The 24,618-nt window shown below is 50.7% G+C and overlaps 1 protein-coding gene across 1 annotated transcript in view; it reads left to right on the forward strand.

Annotated features, from left to right (window-relative positions):
• Positions 1-24,618, forward strand: part of Nrx-1 (Neurexin 1) — a 42,214-nt gene that overhangs the window by 9,398 nt on the left and 8,198 nt on the right. Inside the window, exons 2-16 of the mRNA XM_050180630.3 lie at positions 5,579-5,659; positions 9,122-9,330; positions 10,121-10,240; positions 10,779-11,029; positions 11,736-11,879; positions 12,653-12,981; positions 14,440-14,589; positions 15,579-15,731; positions 16,611-16,787; positions 16,861-16,975; positions 17,834-18,178; positions 19,106-19,332; positions 20,276-20,384; positions 21,514-21,695; positions 23,693-23,947. Of these exons, the coding sequence (XP_050036587.1) occupies positions 5,579-5,659; positions 9,122-9,330; positions 10,121-10,240; positions 10,779-11,029; positions 11,736-11,879; positions 12,653-12,981; positions 14,440-14,589; positions 15,579-15,731; positions 16,611-16,787; positions 16,861-16,975; positions 17,834-18,178; positions 19,106-19,332; positions 20,276-20,384; positions 21,514-21,695; positions 23,693-23,947 (2,847 nt within the window). The remainder of the gene's footprint in view (positions 1-5,578; positions 5,660-9,121; positions 9,331-10,120; positions 10,241-10,778; positions 11,030-11,735; positions 11,880-12,652; positions 12,982-14,439; positions 14,590-15,578; positions 15,732-16,610; positions 16,788-16,860; positions 16,976-17,833; positions 18,179-19,105; positions 19,333-20,275; positions 20,385-21,513; positions 21,696-23,692; positions 23,948-24,618) is intronic.

A 24,618-nucleotide genomic window follows, 5' to 3' on the forward strand; every position in this document is an offset into this window, starting at 1 on the left:
ACGCGATGCGCACATTTGTCTGCAATGTCATCCTATATGAAACCTGCAATCGTTGCGCTGCTGAGAACCAGGTGGCTACTTCGATCCCGGCCACGGCGGCCGCATTCCGATGTGGGCGGAATGCAAAAAGACGCTCGCGTACCACGCTTTGGGTGCACGTTAAAGAACCTCGGGTGGTCGAAATTAATCGGGAAGCCTCCCACTACGGCGCTGCTTCATAATCAGGTCGTGGTTTCGCCACGCAAAACCCCAGAAGTTCATCAATTTTTTTTTTTTGTATTCTCGTGCAATGCCCTTACGTTTATGCACCGCACGGATCACAACTTCAACGTCAGGGGAGTGTCCTACGTTCGTGGACTACACAGTTTCGAAGCTTCCCCGAAACGCAGGCAGCAGTTCATGCGAATGCGCACTGTGAAACGTCGACGCAGCGACGTCACGAGGACGAACGCAATGTTTGGTGACTGTCGAGCGAAGAATGTCGAGCGGAGGTTTATGCCGATAAAAAAAAAAAAGAACGAGGCATTATACCATGGTCGCGCTCAAATCTCATAACAGCGGACAGCCATCAGAAGGAAGCGGAGGCAACAGAACGCAATCGCTCGTGCCTCGTTCACTGTCATGAGCACTCTTGCAGCAGGGGTGTGTACGTGCATGTCAAGTGCCGTTGCGCCTCGCCAGGCCAACACAAGGCGCGGTGCAACGTCACTGACAGAAGCGGCCGTCGACAAATGAGCGTTGCCGCACGCGCTGAGTAGGAGCTTTACAATACATTCTCTCCAGCGGCGAAAAAAAAAACAGACAACACAGAGAACATGACACGCACAATCGCACAGTACGCCAGAACAGGGCAATGTGTTTCGCTCGTGCGCGCTACACAGACATGGCAAGACATGGCGCATACGTGCACATTAAACAGCTGGTAGCGCGGTGCTTGTGTGCGTCGTGTCCTCTGTGTGGTGCCCGTTTCCACGCGGGTTAAAAAAGAAATTTACAGTAAACCGCGCCGACTCGCCCAGCGACAAGTCGCTTTGAGCCGAGCCAAGCTTTCTCCCCTTGCGAGGGGAACACGCCGCTTTTCGGCAGCAAACTCGCAAACGAGCGTTGTGCGCTATGTGGGCAAAGTTCGGGCGCCGCAGCCTTCCCACACGAGGGGTAAAAAACTTCCGAGGTGCACTGAATGAATACGCGAGGCATCTACAGATATCTCGTAGGGACGCAAAACGGATCGCGTCGGCGCTCTTTCAAGCGATGGATGACTACAGCTCTGGCAATTTCTTAGGGAAGCTTGATCTCGTCTGTTTCAGACGGGTTCCAATCTAAGCTCATTCGCTCTTCTTTTTTTTTTTTTTTGCGATCCGTGCAAACGTGAGAACTCGGCTGTCTGGCTCTTCTGCGACTCCCACGCCCTGAAATCCACACTGTGCCTGCCTGCAGCCGTGGTTTGTATGGCACACCACTGGGCTGTGAGACTTTGCGTTTCTCTTGCTCGTTCCATTTATACGGTGAAAGCAATCACGAGAAACCGTGGGCCGTGTGTACGTGAGCCAGACACACTCTACCGGATTCCGACCGGCCACTTTTGTGGAGGCGGTCACTAGTCAATTTGCTACGGGTGCGCTTAACTTACCGCCCGTAATTGCTCGGCTCCGCGGCCAGGGACGACTTACCGAATACGTGGTCTCCGGAGACCTTTTTGTTGCGTAACAGTCGCGACTTCGTCAAAGCGTCCAGAGTTACGCAATTGGTGACAAGAACGTGACATCTCTCTCTCTCTCTCTCTCTGCTATTTTCATCATCCTACAAAAACGCGTGTGTTGGTCTCTTCTCGCACTTTCTTTTTTTACCACAAAGCCGTGATAAAAAAAAAGAAGCGTCGTCGCCCGTTTATAGAGATTATGGTGCAACCACTCTGTTCAAAAGCAGTTTCACGTATTGAGGAGGACGTGTCGCTTACGTAGCAATAAAGTTGAGAGCAGGCAGGATCACGACTGCAGCTTTATATATATATATATATATATATATATATATATATATATATATATATATATATATATATATATATATATATATATATATATATATATAAACGCAGCAGAATAACGGAGTTTCTTTGAACTCGACGCGTTCACTTTGCGCGAGCGTCGTCGACTGGCACCCAAGAGAAATCAGCGCATCGGAACGGCGAGGTACGCTGGCGGCGTCTTGCGCCGGCGTTTCATTTTGGATGCGTGGGCGGAATATAAAGCTGGGAAATATTAACATCTCATCTGGTCTCCCCCTTGTCACCGATCTCTCTCCTTACGTCACTCTCTTCGAGCATGATCCCGAGTTGCGTCACAAATAGAATGCTCAAACTTGGAAATGAGAAGTACCAAGCAGAAAATGAGGAAGCTCTTGCGCAGCCCGAGGGAAATAATGTCGCGGGCAGGGTGTACAGAAAGAAGACTGCCACAACGTCCACAAACCCGTCGCCTGCACCATTCAATTAGTTGTGCTCTGCCACATATGCACCACACTTGCAGTGAAGCGCTCTTTACAACATGCCACGGGCTTCTACTGCAAAGAGGAGTCCCTACGGTTGGATTCTAACTATAGTAACCATCGTTACTTGCGCGTCGAGTGAAACAACGGAGTAACAGAACTTCAAGGAACATTTAAGTGTAGTGCCGCGGAAATGTCGTACTAAGCGAGTTCTGTCTCTGTAACTCAGTTCTCTGAACCTTTTGTTCGTGCTGCCCATTGTGCGCGTTCTGGCTCCCAGGCCTCGCACCCTTAGGGCCGGATTCTGAAATCCTCCTAACCTTAGACCGTTTCCTTACCTTCCGCAAGGAGCCCTCCATGCTACCTAAACGTTAGGCGCCCTCGGAAGGCCACCGCGAATTCTAAAAGCTTCCTTTCGCCTTCCCTGCGGAAGGAGCGCCTCGCCAAAGGAAGTGTAACGTTAGAGGCTTCTGGTTTCGAGATTACCCACAAAAAATGCGAAATATTTGTAATGAGTTGCCGAGACAAAGTGCCGGGACTGTTAAAATTGCATTTCTACTTTTATACTGGGGCATAAATTACATTTCTTTGGTTAATAACGTAAAAATGGTTCGAAAAGGATGCGCGTGGCAAGAAAGCAATCTCAGTCTAGCAACTATGGCAGCATCTGAGTTCGTTTGGTCAGGCGTCGCTTTTTTCCTTTCTTTGCGTGCGCTTTCTTTCGTGTGTGTGTGTGTGTATGTGTATTTGCCATGCCGGGCAAAGCATATTTTACGGAAGAAGAAAAGGACTTGTTCACGGAACTTCTACAAAGGTACAGCAATGTGATTGAAAGCAGGAAAACAGATGCTGTGTCGCTGAACGCGAAGGCGAAAGCGTGGGAGCGGCTGTGCACAGAATATAACAGCATGCCGCACGTGCGTCGACGCGAAGTTGCAGTTGCAGCTCTGCCAGTATGGCTGTAACAGCTCGCTTGGAAAAACGATACCGGGCTAGAAAGTCCCCTTCGTCGTAGTATTCCAGTGGATTCTGCCTGTCAGTCAGGCGCCGGGCTAGAGTCAAAGGTGGAGGCTTGTACACAGTCCCGTAACGGAGTTCATTTGCTCGTCGAAGAAACCGTGCATAGCTTTCGAAGCTATCGTCTTGCAAGGCCGTCATTCTCGCCGCTCGCTTTCCACAAGATCACAGTGCAAAAAAGATATGGCACAAAACGCGGTCCGCGTAACCAAACTGGGCGTCAGTACACGGCGGCTGGCTACCGCGGCCTTGGCTGCGCACGGCACCTACCCTAGCCGAGCGTACCGCGTTCAAAGTCATGCGGAGAAGCATACGTTCAGGTAGAGGAGCGCGGTTAGGACGCATGAAGGTAGCATGCCGGCTCCCTAAGCGCGGGGAAGCACCAAGGAGGCCCTAACTTAGTGCCCCTTAGTAAGGTACGTTCCAGAATTGACGCCAGGTCGCCTCACAGCGTGTGAGGCATCCTTAGTTAGGAAAGGAGCGTTTCAGAATCCGGGCCTTAACCTTCGTCCTTCGTTTCGAACCTCGCGACCGTCCAGAGGAACCGTATTCCCCCAATTGCCTTCTTTCTCTCTCTCTCTCTCTCTCGATCCCAGTGACACACCTCAACTTCCGCCGGTTATCACAGCTTCGTGCTACGATGCATCATGCGCGAATTGGGTTACTAGGGGACAGTTCTTACGGCGAGCAATCCTCCCTGCATCGAACACATTGAATTGTGCTCGAATGACGTCCATGTGAGCACAGCAGCAGTGTTCGGCGGTCGTCCATCCGCACGAGTGAACTGGACGTTGGGGATTGCGTAACTGTTTGCTCAAGTCTAAAAGTAGAAGTCCCTTGTTACTTCGGTTTTGTGCCTTGTTCTGAATTGCACAGCACATATCATACCTTTTTTTTTTATATATCTTACCCATGTTCAGTGCAGTGGCGGATCCAGCCACACAATTTAGGAGGAAGGGGGTTGCTCGAAGTCAGACAATGGGGAGAGTAGAGTCCCTTTCTTGTTTTATGGAGTTACCGCTGTCACATGATTCCCACCATATTATAAACAGAGTTAATTTTTGTTAACAGTCATTCCACTCATCTCTTCTAAGCGGTTTTCTCGCTAATAAATAATTCTGGGAAATAAGACCGTACGGGCTACCACGTTTCAGAAAGCTTCATAATTTGTTACGCTAAGTCTCTAAATCACGAATACTATCTCTCGACGTATTATGGGGGAAATAAACGTAATGTCATTGTTAGAATGGGTGAGTACTTATATCGGTGCCTTAATAAATGCGATCTTAAATTGATAATTGCTCTGGATGGAGTGCGAAATTATTGTAAGAGACACAGTGTGCTGCAGCTACTGAAGGTTATTTTATTCTTGCACAGTAAATCAAGTTCGTGCAGTTTAATCGAAATAATCATTTGATCACTGACACCGGTAAGGGGGGAGGTGGCGGCGGCGACCGCCCTCACCGCCACATCCCCCCCCCCCCCCCCCCCCCGAATCAGCAACTGGTTCAGTGCACTGCTTGTCGTGTTATATTCTGAATGAGCTTCATTTTGTGCGGCTTCGTTTATGTTTATATGTTGTTGTTTTTCTTCGCTACTCGCCTTGCCCAGTTTTTTACCGCGAGCCGTGCTGGCGTTTAGTGTAGCGCCCATTCGCGTGGGGACTGCACATGGATTTTTACTGATGTGCGAGTTGTCATACGTACGTCTGTTTTATTTTTCAATCCCTCTTTGTTTCAATGGAATGCCCAAACGGGCCTCATACAATATTCTAAGTAAATAAGATAACACGTAACAATAATAACTGCCGAAAAATGATCGTATGGCATGCAAACTTCTGACGTGTAATGTGCGCGTCCGTCTCAACAAATGAGTTATCCTCTCAGAATGAGCATGCAACCCTTGACTACATCTCGCACGATCTTGGACTTCGGTGGCATGTGTTGCTACAGATAAAATGTCGCGTAGTTTCGATATGCTTCCGTGCCATGTACAGGATTGTGCCAGTGTTATCACTTTCCAACTATGCGGTCGCGGTTTAACAGAGCGTATAATTAACGTCACCCTGCTCGCGCAGCTAGTGCGGCCGGAGACCGGAGCGATGCTGTGGCTGCTGCTGTTGCTGGCCACTACGGTGCTGCCTCTCGTCCTCGGCCAGGTGAGCTTGATATGTCTGCATGCTTGCTGTCGACTTGGTCGGCCTCCAATTCGGTGCACAAAGACTAAATTCCCGCACAGAGGCGATATCTATCTATCTATCTATCTATCTATCTATCTATCTATCTATCTATCTGTCTGTCTGTCTGTCTGTCTGTCTGTCTGTCTGTCTGTCTGTCTGTCTGTCTGTCTGTCTGTCTGTCTGTCTGTCTGTCTGTCTGTCTGTCTGTCTGTCTGTCTGTCTGTCTGTCTGTCTGTCTGTCTGTCTGTCTGTCTGTCTGTCTGTCTGTCTGTCTGTCTGTCTGTCTGTCTGTCTGTCTGTCTGTCTGTCTGTCTGTCTGTCTGTCTGTCTGTCTGTCTGTCTGTCTGTCTGTCTGTCTGTCTGTCTGTCTGTCTGTCTGTCTGTCTGTCTGTCTGTCTGTCTGTCTGTCTGTCTGTCTGTCTGTCTGTCTGTCTGTCTGTCTGTCTGTCTGTCTGTCTGTCTGTCTGTCTGTCTGTCTGTCTGTCTGTCTGTCTGTCTGTCTGTCTGTCTGTCTGTCTGTCTGTCTGTCTGTCTGTCTGTCTGTCTGTCTGTCTGTCTGTCTGTCTGTCTGTCTGTCTGTCTGTCTGTCTGTCTGTCTGTCTGTCTGTCTGTCTGTCTGTCTGTCTGTCTGTCTGTCTGTCTGTCTGTCTGTCTGTCTGTCTGTCTGTCTGTCTGTCTGTCTGTCTGTCTGTCTGTCTGTCTGTCTGTCTGTCTGTCTGTCTGTCTGTCTGTCTGTCTGTCTGTCTGTCTGTCTGTCTGTCTGTCTGTCTGTCTGTCTGTCTGTCTGTCTGTCTGTCTGTCTGTCTGTCTGTCTGTCTGTCTGTCTGTCTGTCTGTCTGTCTGTCTGTCTGTCTGTCTGTCTGTCTGTCTGTCTGTCTGTCTGTCTGTCTGTCTGTCTGTCTGTCTGTCTGTCTGTCTGTCTGTCTGTCTGTCTGTCTGTCTGTCTGTCTGTCTGTCTGTCTGTCTGTCTGTCTGTCTGTCTGTCTGTCTGTCTGTCTGTCTGTCTGTCTGTCTGTCTGTCTGTCTGTCTGTCTGTCTGTCTGTCTGTCTGTCTGTCTGTCTGTCTGTCTGTCTGTCTGTCTGTCTGTCTGTCTGTCTGTCTGTCTGTCTGTCTGTCTGTCTGTCTGTCTGTCTGTCTGTCTGTCTGTCTGTCTGTCTGTCTGTCTGTCTGTCTGTCTGTCTGTCTGTCTGTCTGTCTGTCTGTCTGTCTGTCTGTCTGTCTGTCTGTCTGTCTGTCTGTCTGTCTGTCTGTCTGTCTGTCTGTCTGTCTGTCTGTCTGTCTGTCTGTCTGTCTGTCTGTCTGTCTGTCTGTCTGTCTGTCTGTCTGTCTGTCTGTCTGTCTGTCTGTCTGTCTGTCTGTCTGTCTGTCTGTCTGTCTGTCTGTCTGTCTGTCTGTCTGTCTGTCTGTCTGTCTGTCTGTCTGTCTGTCTGTCTGTCTGTCTGTCTGTCTGTCTGTCTGTCTGTCTGTCTGTCTGTCTGTCTGTCTGTCTGTCTGTCTGTCTGTCTGTCTGTCTGTCTGTCTGTCTATCTATCTATCAATCAATCAATCAATCAATCAATCAATCAATCAATCAATCAATCAATCAATCATGCCTGTCTGTCTGTCTGTCTGTCTGTCTGTCTGTCTGTCTGTCTGCGAACAAGAAAAAGAAGCTCATAGAGTTAAGCGAAGATAGCGACATCAATAATGCTTTCGAGGGTGTGGCATTCTCCCACCGTGGGTGTGGCACAGAAAAGGGCTACGAAAAGCAAAAGAATTGATTACCGCTAGTGATCACCAACAGAAACGAAGATAACGGCTTAATATTGTCACCATCAAGAGTGCGGTAAAGCAATAGTCAAGGTGAAAAAAAAATAATAACCACAACCACGAGGTACTAATCACTTAAATGTTGAGTGAACTACACGACAAAGGTTATTAGCGCGGAGGTTTCGCTGCCATAACCAAATACACTCGAACTATCATGGAGTAAAGTGCTCAGAAAAACCACTAGATTGTCCATCAAAAACATGTCTTTGCTCTGCGAGAGAAAGCTTAGAAATGACTGGCGCAAAGCACCATAATTGCGTCTTTTTTTTTTCCCCTTTGTCGTGACTTGGATCACCAACAAAACTGCAATCGATGGACGCTGTTCGAAAAAAAGAAAAAGGACACAATCAAACGAAGTTTGCTGTCGCGACGTCGCAGCATGTCGCGTGTGACTTTGGGGGTGTTCGAAATCTCGCCGTGCAGACAGCTATTTCCACGCCTCCGTCGGACAGCCGCCATCTTAGGTCGCCCGGTTCCAATCTTGACCCAGACGACAAAGAAGGCAGCTCCTAGGAGACAGCATCGAAGTCTGCGACGGTTCAGCCTGTACTTCGCCGTCTAACTAAGAGACGAGTGAGGCAACGGGGAGCGGCGGGATGGAGAGGCTTCTAATCCCGGACTTGTTATTTTATTCAGTGCCTATTGACGTGAAGCGCGAACGCTGGTAAGGCGAGAGTCACCACTCGTGGGTTTCGAAACTCGACGTGAGCAAGACGCAAAACTGCAAGAGTGTGTAGCAAGTTGCCTGTTGCGACAGAAGATCGAGCAGAAAGCGTGGGAGGGCTTCAGCACCTACACAAGCGCTTCAGTAGCTTTTTAACGCGGTAGCGTTAAGGACCCCGTGTCGCAAAAAAATCCGGTGTCGGCGTCTTGCGTCGGACATCGTTTGGCGAAAAACCATCCCGAACCACAACCGCGCAGGACCTCCGCGTGGCGCAGAGCCGTTACGCGGAGAATTCCTCAAAGGAAGACGCGTCAGACAGATCGTAAAGTACAACCTAAACACAACTTACAGACATGATAGCCTCGGATTGCGATTTGAATATACGAGAAAACATAATTCTGTTACGCGGAAACTAAAAAATAAACCCCTTTTCCAGCGTTTCTACCATTCATAGGGCGGCGCGCTGGGCTCGGTACCTTGCAACAACACCATCCAGATGGCGCTCGCCTCCGCGCAACCGCGGCCCACGCAAGAGGCCGCGTTTCTACCAGAAAGCTCGCCTTCGCGCATAGCGTTCGCCGCCAGCGTTTCCCGGTAAACAGTACGGTTGCATAAGCTGCACTTGCCGGCGAGCGTGAGAAGCAATCATGTATCTTTGAATGCTATCGCGTTACACTCTTAAAGGCGAAGCTTAAGCGTCCTCCAAATTACTGCTTATTGCTTCCATGGATATGAGCAGCTGCTCACGAACAGCAACAAATTAGCCACTATCGACTCCCGTCGCATCCCACGAACGTAGCTGACGAGGATCTACGCTCCTTGGCAAACACTGGCACGAACGCACCGTTCGTACGCGCGCGTGCGCGCTAGAGACTTCAAAAACTGCTCGTCCCCTTCCGTCCGTAGGCATGCGACACTGCGGTTGCTGGCAAACTGGCCATAATCACTCACCGCGTTCACTCTGCAGGAATCGTCCCTGGCCGCCCTGGGCCCGTCGGCCGTGGTGCTGGAGGGATCGAGCAGCTCGTACGCGCAGCTTCGCCGCTGGCAGGCTGGCCCGCAGGCCACGCTCAGCCTCGACTTCCAGACGCAGGAGCCCAGTGGGCTGCTGCTGTACGCCGACGACGGCGGACACGGAGACTTTGTCGAGCTCAAGCTCGTCGAGGGAACGCTCAGGCACGTCGCCAGATATATGGCGGACACACCGTCAGTATATAATACCGTTATAATAGAGCTTGTACGCGTTGTTCGCAGTCCGAACAGGGGAGGTATTCTGTAAGAGTCCACATAGTGGACATGTCCATTTCGTATGCTGCTGAAGTGCTGATTGGCTGCGGCACCTCACTGCTGCGGGCACGCAGACCAGCCCAGCCAATCGGAACTTCAACAGCAGATGAAATGGACATGTCCACTAGGTGGACTCTTACAGAATAGCTCCCGCAGGTGTCCTGCTAATCACACAGCGTGAACGTCTTTTTACGGCATCATCTTGTTGCAAGCCCGACTGTCTGCCTGCGTGACTGGGCCAGATTGAAGTCGCAACGGTATAGTTAGTGTGGTCCAAAGTTTGACAGAATCGATGTCCATGGCGTAATGGCGCCGTGCACGCGAAAGCAAAAGAAGACAGAGAATGTGGCGATGCTCTTGTTCTTTTTTCCGTACGTGTCTACTTTCTTCTGTGTTTGTTTACTTTCAGTGGCGCAGTTACACCAGAGATCAAACTACATCAACTATAGACCAGTTTTCTGTACTCCTGAACGTAAGGTTTGACGAAAGGCGTGTCTCTCAACCAATGACACTACCGGTGGTGTACATTCTATGACTAAAACTCTGCCCACCTTAGACTACGTAACTTCAGTACCGCCGCCTTAACTACGAAACCCCACCATACGAACTTTCTTCAGTCCCTCGACCGTCTGAGCTTTCCAGGTTGTGAGTGCCCTCTAACGCTGTGCTCGCAACGCAGGCTGCGGTTGAGCCTTGGCTACGGCAGCGGCCGGACCGTGTCGGAGGCGCCCTTCCTGCTCAGCGCGGGCCGAAACCTGCACGACGGAGCATGGCATCGTGCAGAGCTGCTGCGCAACGGGTACGCCCTCTTCCACGCCCTGTTTCGCAAGCCAGTGTGTTTCCATGGTAAAGCGTGCATGGACCATGGAGTGAGATAAACCTATTTAATGACATGCAAGGTATCTGTGTCTGCCGACGTGCAAGAGCATAGATAGTCATATTATGTACCTGCAGTTGAGACAAAGGTGATGGCGTTGACGTAGATAGGCTAGAGCTTCTTAGTCATTAGTTTGTCTATTAGGCCTATGTCTTTTGTGTAACTATCTCCACAGCAATTCTCGTACCGTCATGAAAGGAGCATAAACGTCAAGCACATCGGTTGAACTTGTACGTTACAAAAAAGAAGCCGTTCCTCACATAACATCCTTCGGCAACCACCAGGACGACGGGTCATCTTCGCAGACTCTCAAAAGCGGCCTCAGAGAACGTGCGCAGTGCGAACATAAGGCCGTGTAATTGACTGTCGGAGACCTGCGAAGCAAATGTCATCGTTACGTCTTCGCGCGAGGCACAGCGACGCGCGCGCCCTTCCTGAAGGTGGACTGCTCGCCGTGCAGGGCGGAGACGCGGCTACGCGTCGACGACCAAAGCGACAGCGGCGTGATCCAGGGCGCCAGCGACCTGCACATGGGCAACGAGTCTAGCAACAGCTTCGTGTACGTGGGCGGCGTGCCTTCGTGGTACGGAGCCAAGTTGGCCGCCCTCTCGCTGCCCACGGTGTTCTTCGAGCCGAGGCTGCGCGGGGCGGTGCGCAACGTGGTGTACGCCTCCGAGCACGGCCGGCCGCCCAAGAGACAGGAGCCCATCGGTGAGCCGGGCGTTCTTTTATGTGGAGGCACCGACGACGACGACTGGAGATGCGCGGTATGCTGCGATATCACCGAGTGCGTGGAGAGGGGTGCTTTAACTTGACCTACGCATAAATGGGCGGACGTCCCCTGCGAAGTCGGAAATAGGGCGGGGGAGCAGGAACACGAGCTTGTGCCGCTGTCTTTGTCACCGTGCATCTTCCTTGCCACCACAGATCTCGTCACCGTACATCTTCCTTACCACATCCTCATCGTTTGAAAGCCTGTACACTTTCGGCAAAATGGCGCGGCGAGGAAGACGTCGGCCATCTTGCGTAGGGCAACCTAATAGTGTGGAAAAGCCAACTTCCAGAATTTCCTAGCGTCTCCAATTGACTTTTGTTGCTGTTTAATTACGACACGTGTATCATTCCGTCTTCGCGTCAGTATACTGCGAGACTTCGTCGCAAGTCAGCGTGCTGCCTATGCATATGTATTTTTTTCTTTACACGCGGTGGCATAATTTACAGCTATGCGTATCACCACACATCGAACCCAGACGTGCACTCGCACCGCCTGGAACTCGCCGTTGGTTTAAAGGAAGGCAAACGACACGCGCGGTACTTCTCGCGCTTAGTTAACTCCGCATACGACAAAGACTCTTAAAAAATTTTGGGGGACACGGCGGGCCAGTCTGCGACCAACTAGCACGGTGCTGACGCGCAGGTTTCAAGGGAGTCCGGCTGCGCAGCGACGAGCCGTGCGAGCAGCGCGACCCGTGTCAACATGGCGGCAGCTGCATCAGCACCGACACGGGCCCCGTCTGCGACTGTCGGGGCCTGGACTACGAAGGGTCCTTCTGCGACCAAGGTGGGTGAGCAGGTGGTGGAGCCTGCGAGAGACAAGCACTATTGCGTGTAGCCATAGCGCTGTCCTGTGTCTCTGTCGCGTCCCTGTCTTTTTGGATCGCGCTAAAGGCTTTGCCATAATGAGTAAACCGTATCAACTAGCCGAAGAATCACCTTTGTTGAACTATTGTGGGGCTGTATAAAACAACGTAAAATATTTTACCCCAGAGAGAGACCTACCATGACTCTTCCCCTGCTTCTCCAATCCTTATAAGCCTTCTGAAAATTTACGCTTTTCAATATGACGCGGATAACTTTAGATGTTAATTTATTTAAGACACAGTAACCGCAGCAGATAGCTGCCAAAAATGCACGGTAATGTCTTTGTAACAAGGATATTGATTTAATCGTGCACTTTAATCAGAGAGATGTAGTTTAGTCCCTGAAGACCGAGATTTAAATGCGATAGCGTTTCTTCGGGTACCTCCCAGGCGAAATTTCGTCGTCTCGCACCGATAGACAAAGGAGTGCGAAGGGGGAAGTGTGTAGTTTAAAGCTTGACGTCGGAGGTTGGTAAGAAACATTGACGTCATCGGTGATAGCCATATAGCCGGACTTTACATGAACCCCAGGAAAAGGGTCGCGACACATTTGGGGTACGTGATCCCGCTATTTGAGAAACACCGTTCTGGATACTGTACAACAACAACAACAACAAAATGAACAAGAGGAAGGATACACTTGTTGCGCATAGTATAGCAACGGGCGGTCGCTCGTCGCGCGTGCGCTGTGCAGAGAAGCAACCCTCGGAGGCCACCTTCCGCGGCCACGAGTTCCTGTCGCTCGACTCGAGCCGGTCGCCCGTGATCAGCGGCTCGGACCAGGTGACGCTGCTGTTCAAGACGCGCCAGTCGAGCGCCCTGCTGTGGCACAGCGGCCGCGGCGGCGACTTCATGCAGCTGTCGCTGCGCGACGGGGGTCTCCTCCTCTCCGTCGTGCTGGGCGCCGGCGCGCTCGAGAAGAGCGTGCGGCCCGCCAGGGTGCGCTTCGACGACAACCAGTGGCACCGCGTGGTGGTACACCGCAAGGTGCGCCACATGACCAAGACCACCAGCTTCTACCACGTGAGATTGCTCTCTCTCTCTCTCTATGTGTGTGATTTCGGTTAATTCGACTTTTCGCTTATTCCGAACGCACTGAAACGTTCCCACAAGAAACAATGCATTTACTACGGAAGAAAGCATCGGGTATTTCGGCCCCCAATGACGGTAACCGGCGCCCCGTCATGCGCGAAGCGGTTACTAAAACCATGAAAGCGCGTGTAATTCAGTGCACGGCACTACTTCTTTCTGTCTCTTTTGATGATTTCGTCAACGCCAACGACAGCGTTCAGGTTTGTGGGATATTCGCCGAGAATGACGTTGTCAGCCACGTGACAGTCCAAGGCTGAGACAGCGTTTAAACATGCCGGCGGCGCTAATCGCCGCATGCTGATTGATTCGCGATTCAAAAGGAAGAAGCAAAAGGTCATAAGAGACTACTTCAAGCAATAAAAAAAAAGAGATTTCGATTCGTTCAGTTTGGCACCATTTTATATAATTCGACTTTTCGGATAATTCGACCTAACTTTGCTTTCTCGTAACGGTAAAGTTAACGGGAGTCGACTGCTCCGGACAGGCTTCGACCGGCCGGGGTCTGCAGAACGCCACTGCGCGGCAATTTCAGCTAACAAGATTTGAAATTTCAAAAGTGTGCGACACGGAGTAACTGGCTGAACGTGGCGTTCTGCGGTATAGAACAGTGCAGAAAACGAGGACAAGCTGGAGAAATGAACAAACAAATTTCTCTCCTGGTTAGTTTTATCCTGCGGCGTGTTCTCCCGACAATGCGCTTTTGCTTTCACGGGCACATCGGTTATTATTCCTGTTGATTGCTCTCGTCACAATTAAAACCCAATTTGTTAGCACTTTGTGGTGTGTGTTCATACGGTTTGTCTGTCCTCATTTTCTTGCGGCTTGGATTTTTTTTTTTTTCATCTCTATAGAAACTTCGCAGTGGGCACCGCATTCGCGCAATGGTCTCTGAATTACCACAGTGAAAATCATTGTACTCTCTTTCAAAAGAAATACATTCAATGTCTGTACTCAATATTCCGAGTTGGCCACTCCGTAGTTTTTAGTTTTCTATAGCGGGGCTCGAAGCTTGCGAGCAGCTCCACAGAGCGTAAAAGAGAGAACACAACGCCCGGACGCACGCACACGCATGCACGAATATTTCGCCACGTACTTTCAACTATTCTCAGAGCCGTTCAGTCTTTTTATCATTTTGTGTTAGGAACCACAGCAGCGCTCCTGTATAGTTTCGCGATGAGGTCTAAGTTCTCCTCGCCGCAAGAAACGGTGGACTGTCTGATCGGCTAAACTATAAACTTAGCACGAAGAGAATCGTCGAAGGAAGGGTGCACGCCATGGTCATCCAGAAACGGACAACAATTGGCCACGGACGCAGTTTGTATAGGTTGTCGCATACAAGTTTAAAGAAAAAAGAAAAGAAAGAAAAGCTGACGGCGGTGGTCACCGCAGTTGTCCATCACGGCGGACGGCGTGTACACCGAGCGGGGCTCGACGGCGGGCGCCTTCTCCTTCCTGGCGAGCAGCGCGCTCTTCGTGGGCGGCGCCGACGTCCCGCTTCCGGGACCAAAGAGGCCAAACTTCGTCGGATGTCTGCGAAAGGTGCGCCGCGTTTCCTTCCCTCGACCCCCTCCTTCTCTCCCCTCGCGAAGAAGCAGGCGATGCTCGTAGGCCAGCGCAGAATAAGCGTTCTATGTACACTCACTCGCAACGCTCACTCACCAATATTTGCGCATGCAGGCAATCTACACGTACTCACTCACCCACTCGTTATCGCCGCCCCCTCTAATATGGGCCAACATTCGCATGCCGTTCGCGGTCACTTTCACTCACACTTACTGCACTTGAAGTAGTAAAGACAAGGCGCATAAGACCAGGACTCGAGAAGAAGAACACAAAAGACAGGACCGGTTCTTCTTCTCGAGTCCTGGTCTTCTGCGCCTTGCCTTTACTACTTCAAGCATGAACCAACTAGCCCAAGCAAGAGTTTTACTTACTGCACTTACCGTCGCGGCACTCTCTCACCCTCGTACGCGCGTTCGCTCCCATTCGCACACGGGTGTACGCACTCACGTCATCTCACGCTCGCCGAGGTGACGTCGCACTTACCTTCACACTCGGGTCCACTCAAAATTACCTCGCTCACTTTAGTTGGTATAGTTACGTTTACCAACCGCGTTATAGCTTAGTGGCTATGGTGTCGGACCGATAAGCTCGAGGTCCCGGGTTCGATCCCGGTCACGGCTTCGGCACTTCGACGGGGGTGAAACGCAAGAAAACACTCGTGTGCTCAAGATTTAAATAAACAGTGTAGAAAGCACCAGGTAGTCGATAATTAATCCGGAGTACTCCTACTACGGCGTGCCTCGTAATCAGAGCGCGGTTTTGGCACGTAAAACCCCCCCAACTTCTTCTTTTTCTTGCGCACTCATACGTTAACCGAATTCACTCCCGCTCGTACTCACGTCGAATCACGTCACGCGTCTGTGAAGTTAGCGTGGAGCGAGTCGATAATGTGTGCTCGTGGCGAGTGAGTGCGCATGCCGACTAAACACACATGCGAGAAAGTGACGTCGGTGCCACCCGCGCAGGTCGAGCTGGTGGCCGACAGCCTGCAGCTGGACCTGGTGGACTTGGCACGGTCGGGCAACCGGCTGGTCCAGGCGCGGGGCAACATCCACTTCGTGTGCCAGGAGGTGGACGCCGCCGACCCGGTCACCTTTACCACGAGAGACTCGTTTTTGGTGAGAACGGCGAGGCTGCTGGTGACCGCGGGACAAGCAGACACGTTTGTTTGTCTGTCGTCTGTTTGTTCGTTTGTTTGAAGCGAATAACGTTATTCAGCTCTTTCGCTCGTTTTCGTGCTCGGAAGTTGTACATGTGCCGCTGGTGCAAATGCGCTGACGCAAAGGGCACGTGCGCATCGCGCAACTGATTTGCGAAGCGCGCTCTTTGCCTAACCGCTGTTCTCCGCCAACATTATATAAGCGCTTGAAACGTCTGGTGCGCCCTCTCTCCGTAAGCGTCGACAGCTCAGCGCTGCCTAACTGAATGGGCATTGAAGCGGAGTTATAAAAAACATTGAGTTAAGAAAGAAATCTCCAGAAGAACCGTCGCTATCAATTAGGATTTGATAGCTATATAAAAAATGGCCCAATTGGTAACCTCTTTGGATAATTTCCGCTGAGTGATAATAAGACTTCCGCGCAGTTTGATTACTTCCCGTGCTTGAAGCTGTCGCCTCTCCCTTCTTTCTTCCTTTTTTTTTGTGCAGTGCAATTTCTTTTTGCAGGCTTGGATAAACGCACTGTTGCTCACAGGGACAAAGTTGGTCGAAGCACACACACCACAAACTTCTGTCCAGTTCTGTCCCCTGCAAATTGCAGCTCTGCACTCTTCTTGGAGAATTTAAACACTCAGCGTTGTGTCATTTCGGTGATGAATTGGCTTTTGTTCCTTTTCGTTTTGTCTCTTTTGGAAAGAGGAAAGGGGTCGGGGAGAGGGCGGGCGGGCCCCCCTGTCGGACTTCCTTTGCCTTTTCGCCGGTAGCCTAAGCCGCCTGTACGTATTTTTCTTCTCGGTTCTCTGAAACGAAACTCGAGATGTGTTGCGGGCTGCTGCAGGCGCTCCCCGGCTGGGAAGAACCTCGCACCGCGGGCGCGCTGTCCGTGCGCCTGCGCACCGTGGAGCCGGACGGACTGCTGCTCTACGCCAGCGGCGCGCAGGGGGACCTCATCGCTCTGGAGCTGCTCGAGGGCCGCCTGCACTTCGTACTAGACCTCGGATCGGGACCCGTCAAGGTAAAGCGCGCGCGCTTCGACGAGAGAGCGCGGGGGACTCGAACCGCGGGTTTTTCGAACATCACCCGCGCAGGTGCGCAGCGAACGCCGCCTGGACGACGGCCACTGGCACCAGGTGCAGGTGGCGCGTACGGACCGCGCGGGAACGCTCACCGTGGACGAGACCGCGTCCGACTTCGTCGCACCAGGTATGCATATGCGCACGACGCCTGCCCGTGAAACTATATATGCAGTCGAGCTGTAGTGTACCAGTCTCTAGTACACTATATAGAAGAGCGCCTTCTACAGCGACTGCCTTTACAACGAAATGACCTGTATATCGAAGGATAAACTGTGCCGGTTCTATTGCGAGCTGTGCAGTGCGCGACCTTTACAACGAAGTAACCTGTATAACGAATGACTTCGGAGGGGCCGCGAGGACTTCGTTATAGAGAATTCGACGGTAGCCTAACGAAAAAAAAAAACCCGAAAGCCTGACCAAAAGCGTACGAACATATGGGGGTCCCATATAAAAATCTGTGTGTTCCCACAATCCTCGTAGGAGGCGAATTTCATAACCATTGTATAAAATTTGTATATAAGCTGTATAGACTTTCTACAGACAAATCTTATATTAGCCTGTCGACGGTCACTAGACTTAGGCCTTACATTTCTTATCGACTGTTGTCTATAAAATTATTATATACTTATATTACCGTACACTTGCTGTTAACTGTTGTCTGCAGACTGATCAACGCACTGTTTGAGACATCCGGCCACCCACGTTTTATCAACCCATTGTCGTTAGACTGTGTATAGATAATTTTATACTGGTAATATAACCAGTCGCTGCCGAGGACTGAACTTACGAGACAAAGGTCTTAAATGCCTACTTTTTTTGTACAGTTGCGAAGATTGCGCGAACCTTCTTTATCTATAACGGCCCTGCCAAACACACCTGCTCAGATATTTTACACTATTACAGATGTATACGCAAGAAATAAACATCCAATTCATTCAACTGCTCGCCACTTACGTGGTCCCGCAAACCGCCGCGTCCCGCGCAGGCAACTCCAAGCAGCTGGACGTGGAAGGTCCGCTCTTCGTGGGCGGCGTGGGCACGACGTCGCGCGACGACACGCCGCTCCCCGCGGCCCTCTGGTCGGGCTCCCTGCGGCTCGGCTTCGTCGGCTGCCTGCGCGACCTGGTGGTGGGCGGCGCCGCCGTCGACCTGGCCTCGTACGCGCAGCGCCAGGACTCCGGCGCCGTGCGCGCCTCGTGCCACCGGTCCGCGGGGCCTCCGCCCTGCGCCTCGCAGCCCTGCCTGCACGGCGGTCGCTGCGTCGAGGGCTGGAACCGGTTCGTCTGCGACTGCGACCACACGCCCTTCACGGGGCCCGTGTGCGCCAAGGGTGAGCGTCCCTATTCGATGGTTTCAGTTAGTGCCGCATTTTTTTTTCTTCTTCTTTTGAATGGGTTGGCATTAGGAGTTGTGAAAGGGGTGGGGGGAAAGTGTATGTGCGGTGTCAGAATGCTTAAGCCGGTCACGAGGTAGGAGGTATGAACGAGAAGGAAACCAAGGACATACACAAACACACAATGTATGTATGTATGTATGTATGTATGTATGTATGTATGTGTGTGTGTGTGTATGTATGTATGTATGTATGTATGTATGTATAGTGCGGTCCTAGATCCATGATTTACACCTCGTTCACCACAGTTGCAAATCGTTTAGGTGCTTACTCGACACACGTACTGCCTCTTCATGGAGCGAAGTGACGGCATACATACATACATACATACATACATACATACATACATACATACATACATACATACATACATACATACATACATACATACATACATACATACATACATACATACATACATACATACATACATACATACATACATACATACATACATACATACATACATACATACCTCAAAGAGGCTCGACGTAACGCTAAAGCATTTCTCTCGCATTTACCGTTAAATCGCCACTGATTGTTGTGCTTTCATTCTTTCATTTTCTTTCTTCTGCCATATATGTCTTTCTCTTGGGGCCTTTCAATCCCCGATGCTCTCCTTCATCAACATTAGCATGCAGGCGACGATAGACACGCCGATAGAAATATCTATGTTTCATTGAATAGCTTTATTTCTTTCTCTCTCTCTCTCTCTCGCTGTCTAGTTAGTGCCGTCGTCCCGACAGAGTATTTGGTTTCATGCGGGGCATCTTGTCGCAAGCTTGACGCGTTGTACACACAGTGACCAGCCCAGTCCTTCTTGCTGCACAAAACCGCGCGCGCTCGTTTCGTTCCGCAACGCAGAGGCGACCAGCGTGCGCTTCAACGGCGAGCAGTTCGCCCGCGTGCAGCTGTCGCGGCCGCTGAGGTCCGAGGCCGAGCGACTGCGGCTGCGCTTCCGCTCGGCCCGGGGTCAGGGCCTGCTGCTGGCCGCGGCCGCCGACGCGCACGCCACCCTGCACACGGCCCTGGTGCTGGCGCTCGAGAACGCGCGCCTCAAGGTCGCCTACAACCTCGGAGACGGAAACAAGGTGGGTTTCCGCAACCTGCATTACATATATGCACTACAGCGAAGCCTCGTCATAACCAAGTTGAAAGGGGGGAGCTAGAATTACTTTCGTTATATATCCGTTACTTTGTTAAATCCATTATTGAATCTACTGCACTATGAATCTCCATGGGACTTTCAGGGAGAATTTCGCTCACTTCGTTATATCGTTATAGCGAGGTTTCATTTTATATATCCCATAAAGCTCAAGCACCATTCTCCAATCGAGGAGAATTAGAACTTGTTCGCCTTTATGCCTATGGCTATGGGAAGTACACTTGCTCAAAAGCAATGAAACTTCTAGAACACATTAATTTTTATACCCCAATTTTATAATGAGTAAATTGGCTTCCTTAGCTACCCACAAACGAAGGCTAAAGACAAATTTTTGAGTTTAACGTCCTGCAACTGCACAGTCGTTTATGAGGGACGCCTTAATGAAAGGCACGCGGGATAAATTTCGACGACCTGGGGTTATTGGACAGTGCACTCGAAGCACGTACGATGCACGAGCGTTTTTGTGCATTCAGTCCCCCCTTGAAATGGTGAGTATACCGAACCCGCGACCTTGAGCTCATACAGCGTAACGTCACCGTATCTAGGATATCATAAACACCATAACTACGGGCATTGTATTAAGCTTAATCACAATTTGGAGGTATCGAAACGAGCAAATGAGAAGTTATGCGCCGAGCTTTGCAGAAGTTTGTTAACGCGGTACAAGAAAGATGGGCGCAACATTGGTGTAGAAAAAATGGACGCCGTCGGCATCGCGACGTGGCCGGGCGCACGATCTTGAATTATTGGAAGTTTTGTCGGGAACTCATTGGAAGGGGCAGATACAACGAACAATGAATAGGAAGACCGGGCACTACTCGACATGTATCAACTGCGGGCGCCACTGAAAGAGTGGTGTTCGTTCGCAGATCTTCTACGTGGGCCAAGCGCTGGATGACGACCGCTGGCATAGCGTCCAGCTGGACCGCAGGGGACATCGCGTGCAGCTCAAGTTGGACTCGGACACCACCACCGGAGGTTCGTGGCCCATACGGATTGACTTCCCACCGTGCCACTATATATCGCCACATTGCCCCTCCTTCTCGTAGAGTGATCAAATTTACCCAATGACCCCTATACAGCTGCCTCAGATGTCAGATACCCACTAACCTTTCATTGTCAATGCACACGTGTCATCATCGTGATGGTTTTCTTACTAGAGGTTTCGTTTGACGCACGCAGTCACTCTGACAACCCCGTCTGAGCTGTCTGCGTGCCGCCACTGGCAGCGTGTCTATTACACCAGAGTTTCGTACAAAAAATCCTAGGTGGAAATCTGGCGCTGAGATCGGTCAGCTACTACACGATTGATAGGGAGAGGCCTTTGTCCTGCAGTGGACATGAATAGACTGATGATGATGATGATGACACGAATATTTGTTTAATCTTCGTGTTTTTTGGCTCCAGACGCTCTTGTAGCGTTACTTATGATAGTCTTTATCACTAAAAGGGGGTGTTATAATTCTGGCCAGCATTGGAGACGGTCTACGTTGATAGCTGGGAAGAATGTTTTGAACCCAAGTAATGGAATGCCTCCGGAACCGTCTGGAAGGCGATTCTGAGACTTGATGCCACTTCGCGTCGACAAGAAAAAGTTAAGACGAGCACATATTATAGCCGCATTTTAACACCTTGCACGTGGGAACCTGATGTATGAAAAACACAGCGTAGCTTATACAGGGTTTGCGTGTTTTGCCTAACGTGTTCGAAAAAAGATTTTGCGCTTACAGCTGTTAAACCAAGCAATTAACTGCGGCAAGTGTTACACTGAACGACGTAGACTCCGAAATGCGATCATTTCGCAAAATTTCAGTAAGAACAGTTAAGTAAAATATCAAGGACCCTGTATTAACCACACGAGAAAGCATCACTACGTTTTCCCGTGAGCAGACGACCTTCCCTCGTGGTCCTAAGCCTTCTGCTCACTCAGCTGTTATTTGTTTTGAGAGCAAAGTTATATACCCTGCATCGTTTTTGACTTCTATGTTGCCCTTCATGAAGCTGTCCCTTTTGCCAGCTTCGTCAGAATTGGAACGAGTCTTAAGATGGCCGCTGTCCACTTAGCTGTCTATTTAGCAGTCTACAGAATGCATTCGCCCACCCTCAGAGATCCGCGGCGAGCACGCGGCCCTGGAGATGCGCACGGTTCACGTGGGCGGAGTGACGCGCGAGGGACCGCACTTCCCGGCACGAGACCTGCCGGGATTCGTGGGACACATGCAACAGCTCCAGCTCAACGGGCAGCCCCTGTTCGAGATGGCCCGACAGGGACACATACCCAGCCTACAGGTATTCTTTCTTTTTCTCTTTTTTTTTTTCTTTTCATAGCCGCCACTAGAGAGTTTTAGCACTGGGGACTCCAGCGCGGCTTGGGGACACAGGAAAATTGCCGGCCACAGGTGCGCATGCGCAGAACCCAAGCCAGTCTTGGGTACTTGCGTGGACGTTGACCCATGACCTAAATATCGAAAACAAGCGTGGGTCCCCAAATCGCCTTGGGTCTTAAAGCAGCATACTTAATTCGTAGTACTAACACAGTGATTACGTTGATTACAATTTAACGTTTGCCCCTTTTTGCTCAAGAATGCATTCTGTTCGTTTTCACTCGTAAGAAAAGCCTTTTTTCTGTTTTTTTTTATTATTTCAATCACTTTTTAGTTTTCCCACTGCAACCTCCCGAGCGCTCGACCCAACGCTGTCAGCGTTTGGCCTAATTCTCAAACTATGCTGCTCCTCTAAGCCCAAGAGAAGCCTACTCAACGGGGCTTGGGGACCCAGAGTCCTGGGTCCCCGATTCAAAAACTCTCTACTGTTTTTCTAATAGTGTCACCCACGAATACCACGATCGTGTATTAACATGAAGCCTGAAGGTGGAATGACGCGCTCGAAACGTGATGCATTTCACTTACTAGTTGAACGCTGCTTCTAATGCGCGAATAATCACCCAACGCTTTCATGCAAAGCGCACTGAAGACATAGAAATGTAAAACAAGTTAATTTCACCGAAAGCTGAGGTTTCTCTCCGTTGGGCCACGTTATCACACGCTCTTCTCCATGTGTGCGAGTCAACGCGCTTCCGGGAGCCTTTCATTAACATTACATTACATTATGGGGTTTTACGTGCCAAAACCACTTTCTGATTATGAGGCACGCCGTAGTGGAGGACTCCGGAAATTTCGACCACCTGGGGTTCTTTAACGTCCGCCTAAATTTAAGTACACGGGTGTTTTCGCATTTCGCCCCCAACGAAATGCGGCCGCCGAGGCCGGGATTCGATCCCGCGACCTCGTGCTCAGCAGCCTAACACCATAGCCACTGAGCAACCACGGCGGGTCCTTTCATTAACCGCCGCACGTTCGTGGCTATAGCGACAACATACATCTACACTTTCACTTGCCTGCAAATTCACACTTTGGGTGCGTGTTATGCGTGGTAACTTGTCCTTGTTACGTTCGTGGCGGATGTCATGTGCGTTTAAATTAAACACTCACGTCCGACATAAAGCTCTTCTTTTAATATAAAAAATATCAACTGCTCTGCGCTGTTGCTGAATGGTTTCTCAGACAATTGCAAACTGGGTCCACCCCAGTGTTAATGACTCATCTATACCCGAAATTATATGTGAGTGATGTGCGCCGCGTGTGCCAGCGGGAGAGGGCCACCCTGACGCACATCCTATGGGATTGCACCAAGTTCCTCGACGAAGCTTCGACAAGTACAACGATTCCGCCGCGACTCGCGACTGCGGCGGAATGCTACGACCACGAAAGCCAAACCTGGGCCGTCCAGCAGGTCTCGGCGGCTCTTGAAAGACAAAGGCCGAGCGAAACCGACGGAACGTTGCCCCTCAGGGCGACCGACCGCGGGAGTAACACGCGCTGGAGTTGAGTAGAGACCACCCGCTGAGAAGACGTCAGGGCCCGCGTCACGGTGCCATTTAGTCATGGTGTCGTTCTGCAGGCGACTACATGAAGTTGTTTCTCTCTCTCTCTCTCTCTCAGCGCTAACTGTGTCGCTGAACTTAAAAAATAAAAAAAACGTTCCCGCCTTTCTCGTCTGAGGCCGTCGAAATTGTGGCAGGCCAAGTAAAGTATGATATAAATACTCTCGCCAGACGTCTGAGTCACGCCCAGCTCCCCCCTATTATCACGGCAAGCAACCCAACGGAGGTTTCCAACTATCATGTTTGTGCTGCGGTCCACACTTGCTCGATCTTCGTGCCGAACCAGCGTAGTTCGAGAAACGTACGCTTGTCGTCACCGTAGTTGTCCCTCGTTCCTCGTCAGATGACGGCCCAGCTGGGGCCCCAGGGCGAGCCGTCGCAGCTGCACCAGCCGGTGACGTTCCGGTCTCGGCTGGCGTTCGTGGGCCTGCCCCAGCTGAAGGCCTACTCGTCCATGCACCTGCACTTCCAGTTTAAAACCCTGGAGCCCTCCGGCCTGCTGCTGTACAACGCCGGCAAAGGGCAGGACTTCGTGGCCGTCGAGCTGGTCGACGGCCACCTGCACTACCAGTTCAACCTCGGCGACGGACCACGAAAGGTGCGTGTGTGTGTGTGTTCGCGCGTGGCGAAAATTAATGCGTAGTCTACAACAACCTTCGGCTGCGCTAGTTGATCATTCGTCTAGGTAAATGCTTCAAGGGACACTAAAGTGGAAGCTGATTTCTTCTGCATCAGTAAATTACGGTTCTACAACACCAAAAACACCACTCTTACAACGATAAGACGTTTGGTAAGCCAGAAAAAGCGCAAGAACGAAATACGCGTGGCGACGCCTACTTATGTTCCCGCACCTGGGGGCTGTGACGTCTTGGATTTTGATGGTATCTTCTAGGGCCTACTCTATATATAGCGGTATATATATAGCGGTATATAGCGGTATATATATAGCGGTACAGATTGACTACATTGTGTTCTAAAGGAACCAAATATTAAACATGGCAAGTTTCGGGAACCTTTATTCAGCCAGCGCGGCCAAAATGCTAAAACATACTTTGGAATCCCTGACGTCACGCTGACGTACCGGCGCTGGGGTTTCGGCGCGAAATTCAAATACTGATACTTCGACCTTCATTTTCTCATCTAATAATCAAACGATTTTCTTGAAATGACTGCCTGCAGGGTTCTTTAACAACGTTTCATTAGTCTAAACTGATTTATTGTTTCGCTTTAGTGTCCCTTTAATGTTGTTTCCGCTGCGAACGCGAGCTG

The sequence above is a fragment of the Dermacentor andersoni genome, chromosome 7 (assembly GCF_023375885.2).
Source record: "Dermacentor andersoni chromosome 7, qqDerAnde1_hic_scaffold, whole genome shotgun sequence".
NCBI lineage: Eukaryota > Metazoa > Arthropoda > Arachnida > Ixodida > Ixodidae > Dermacentor > Dermacentor andersoni.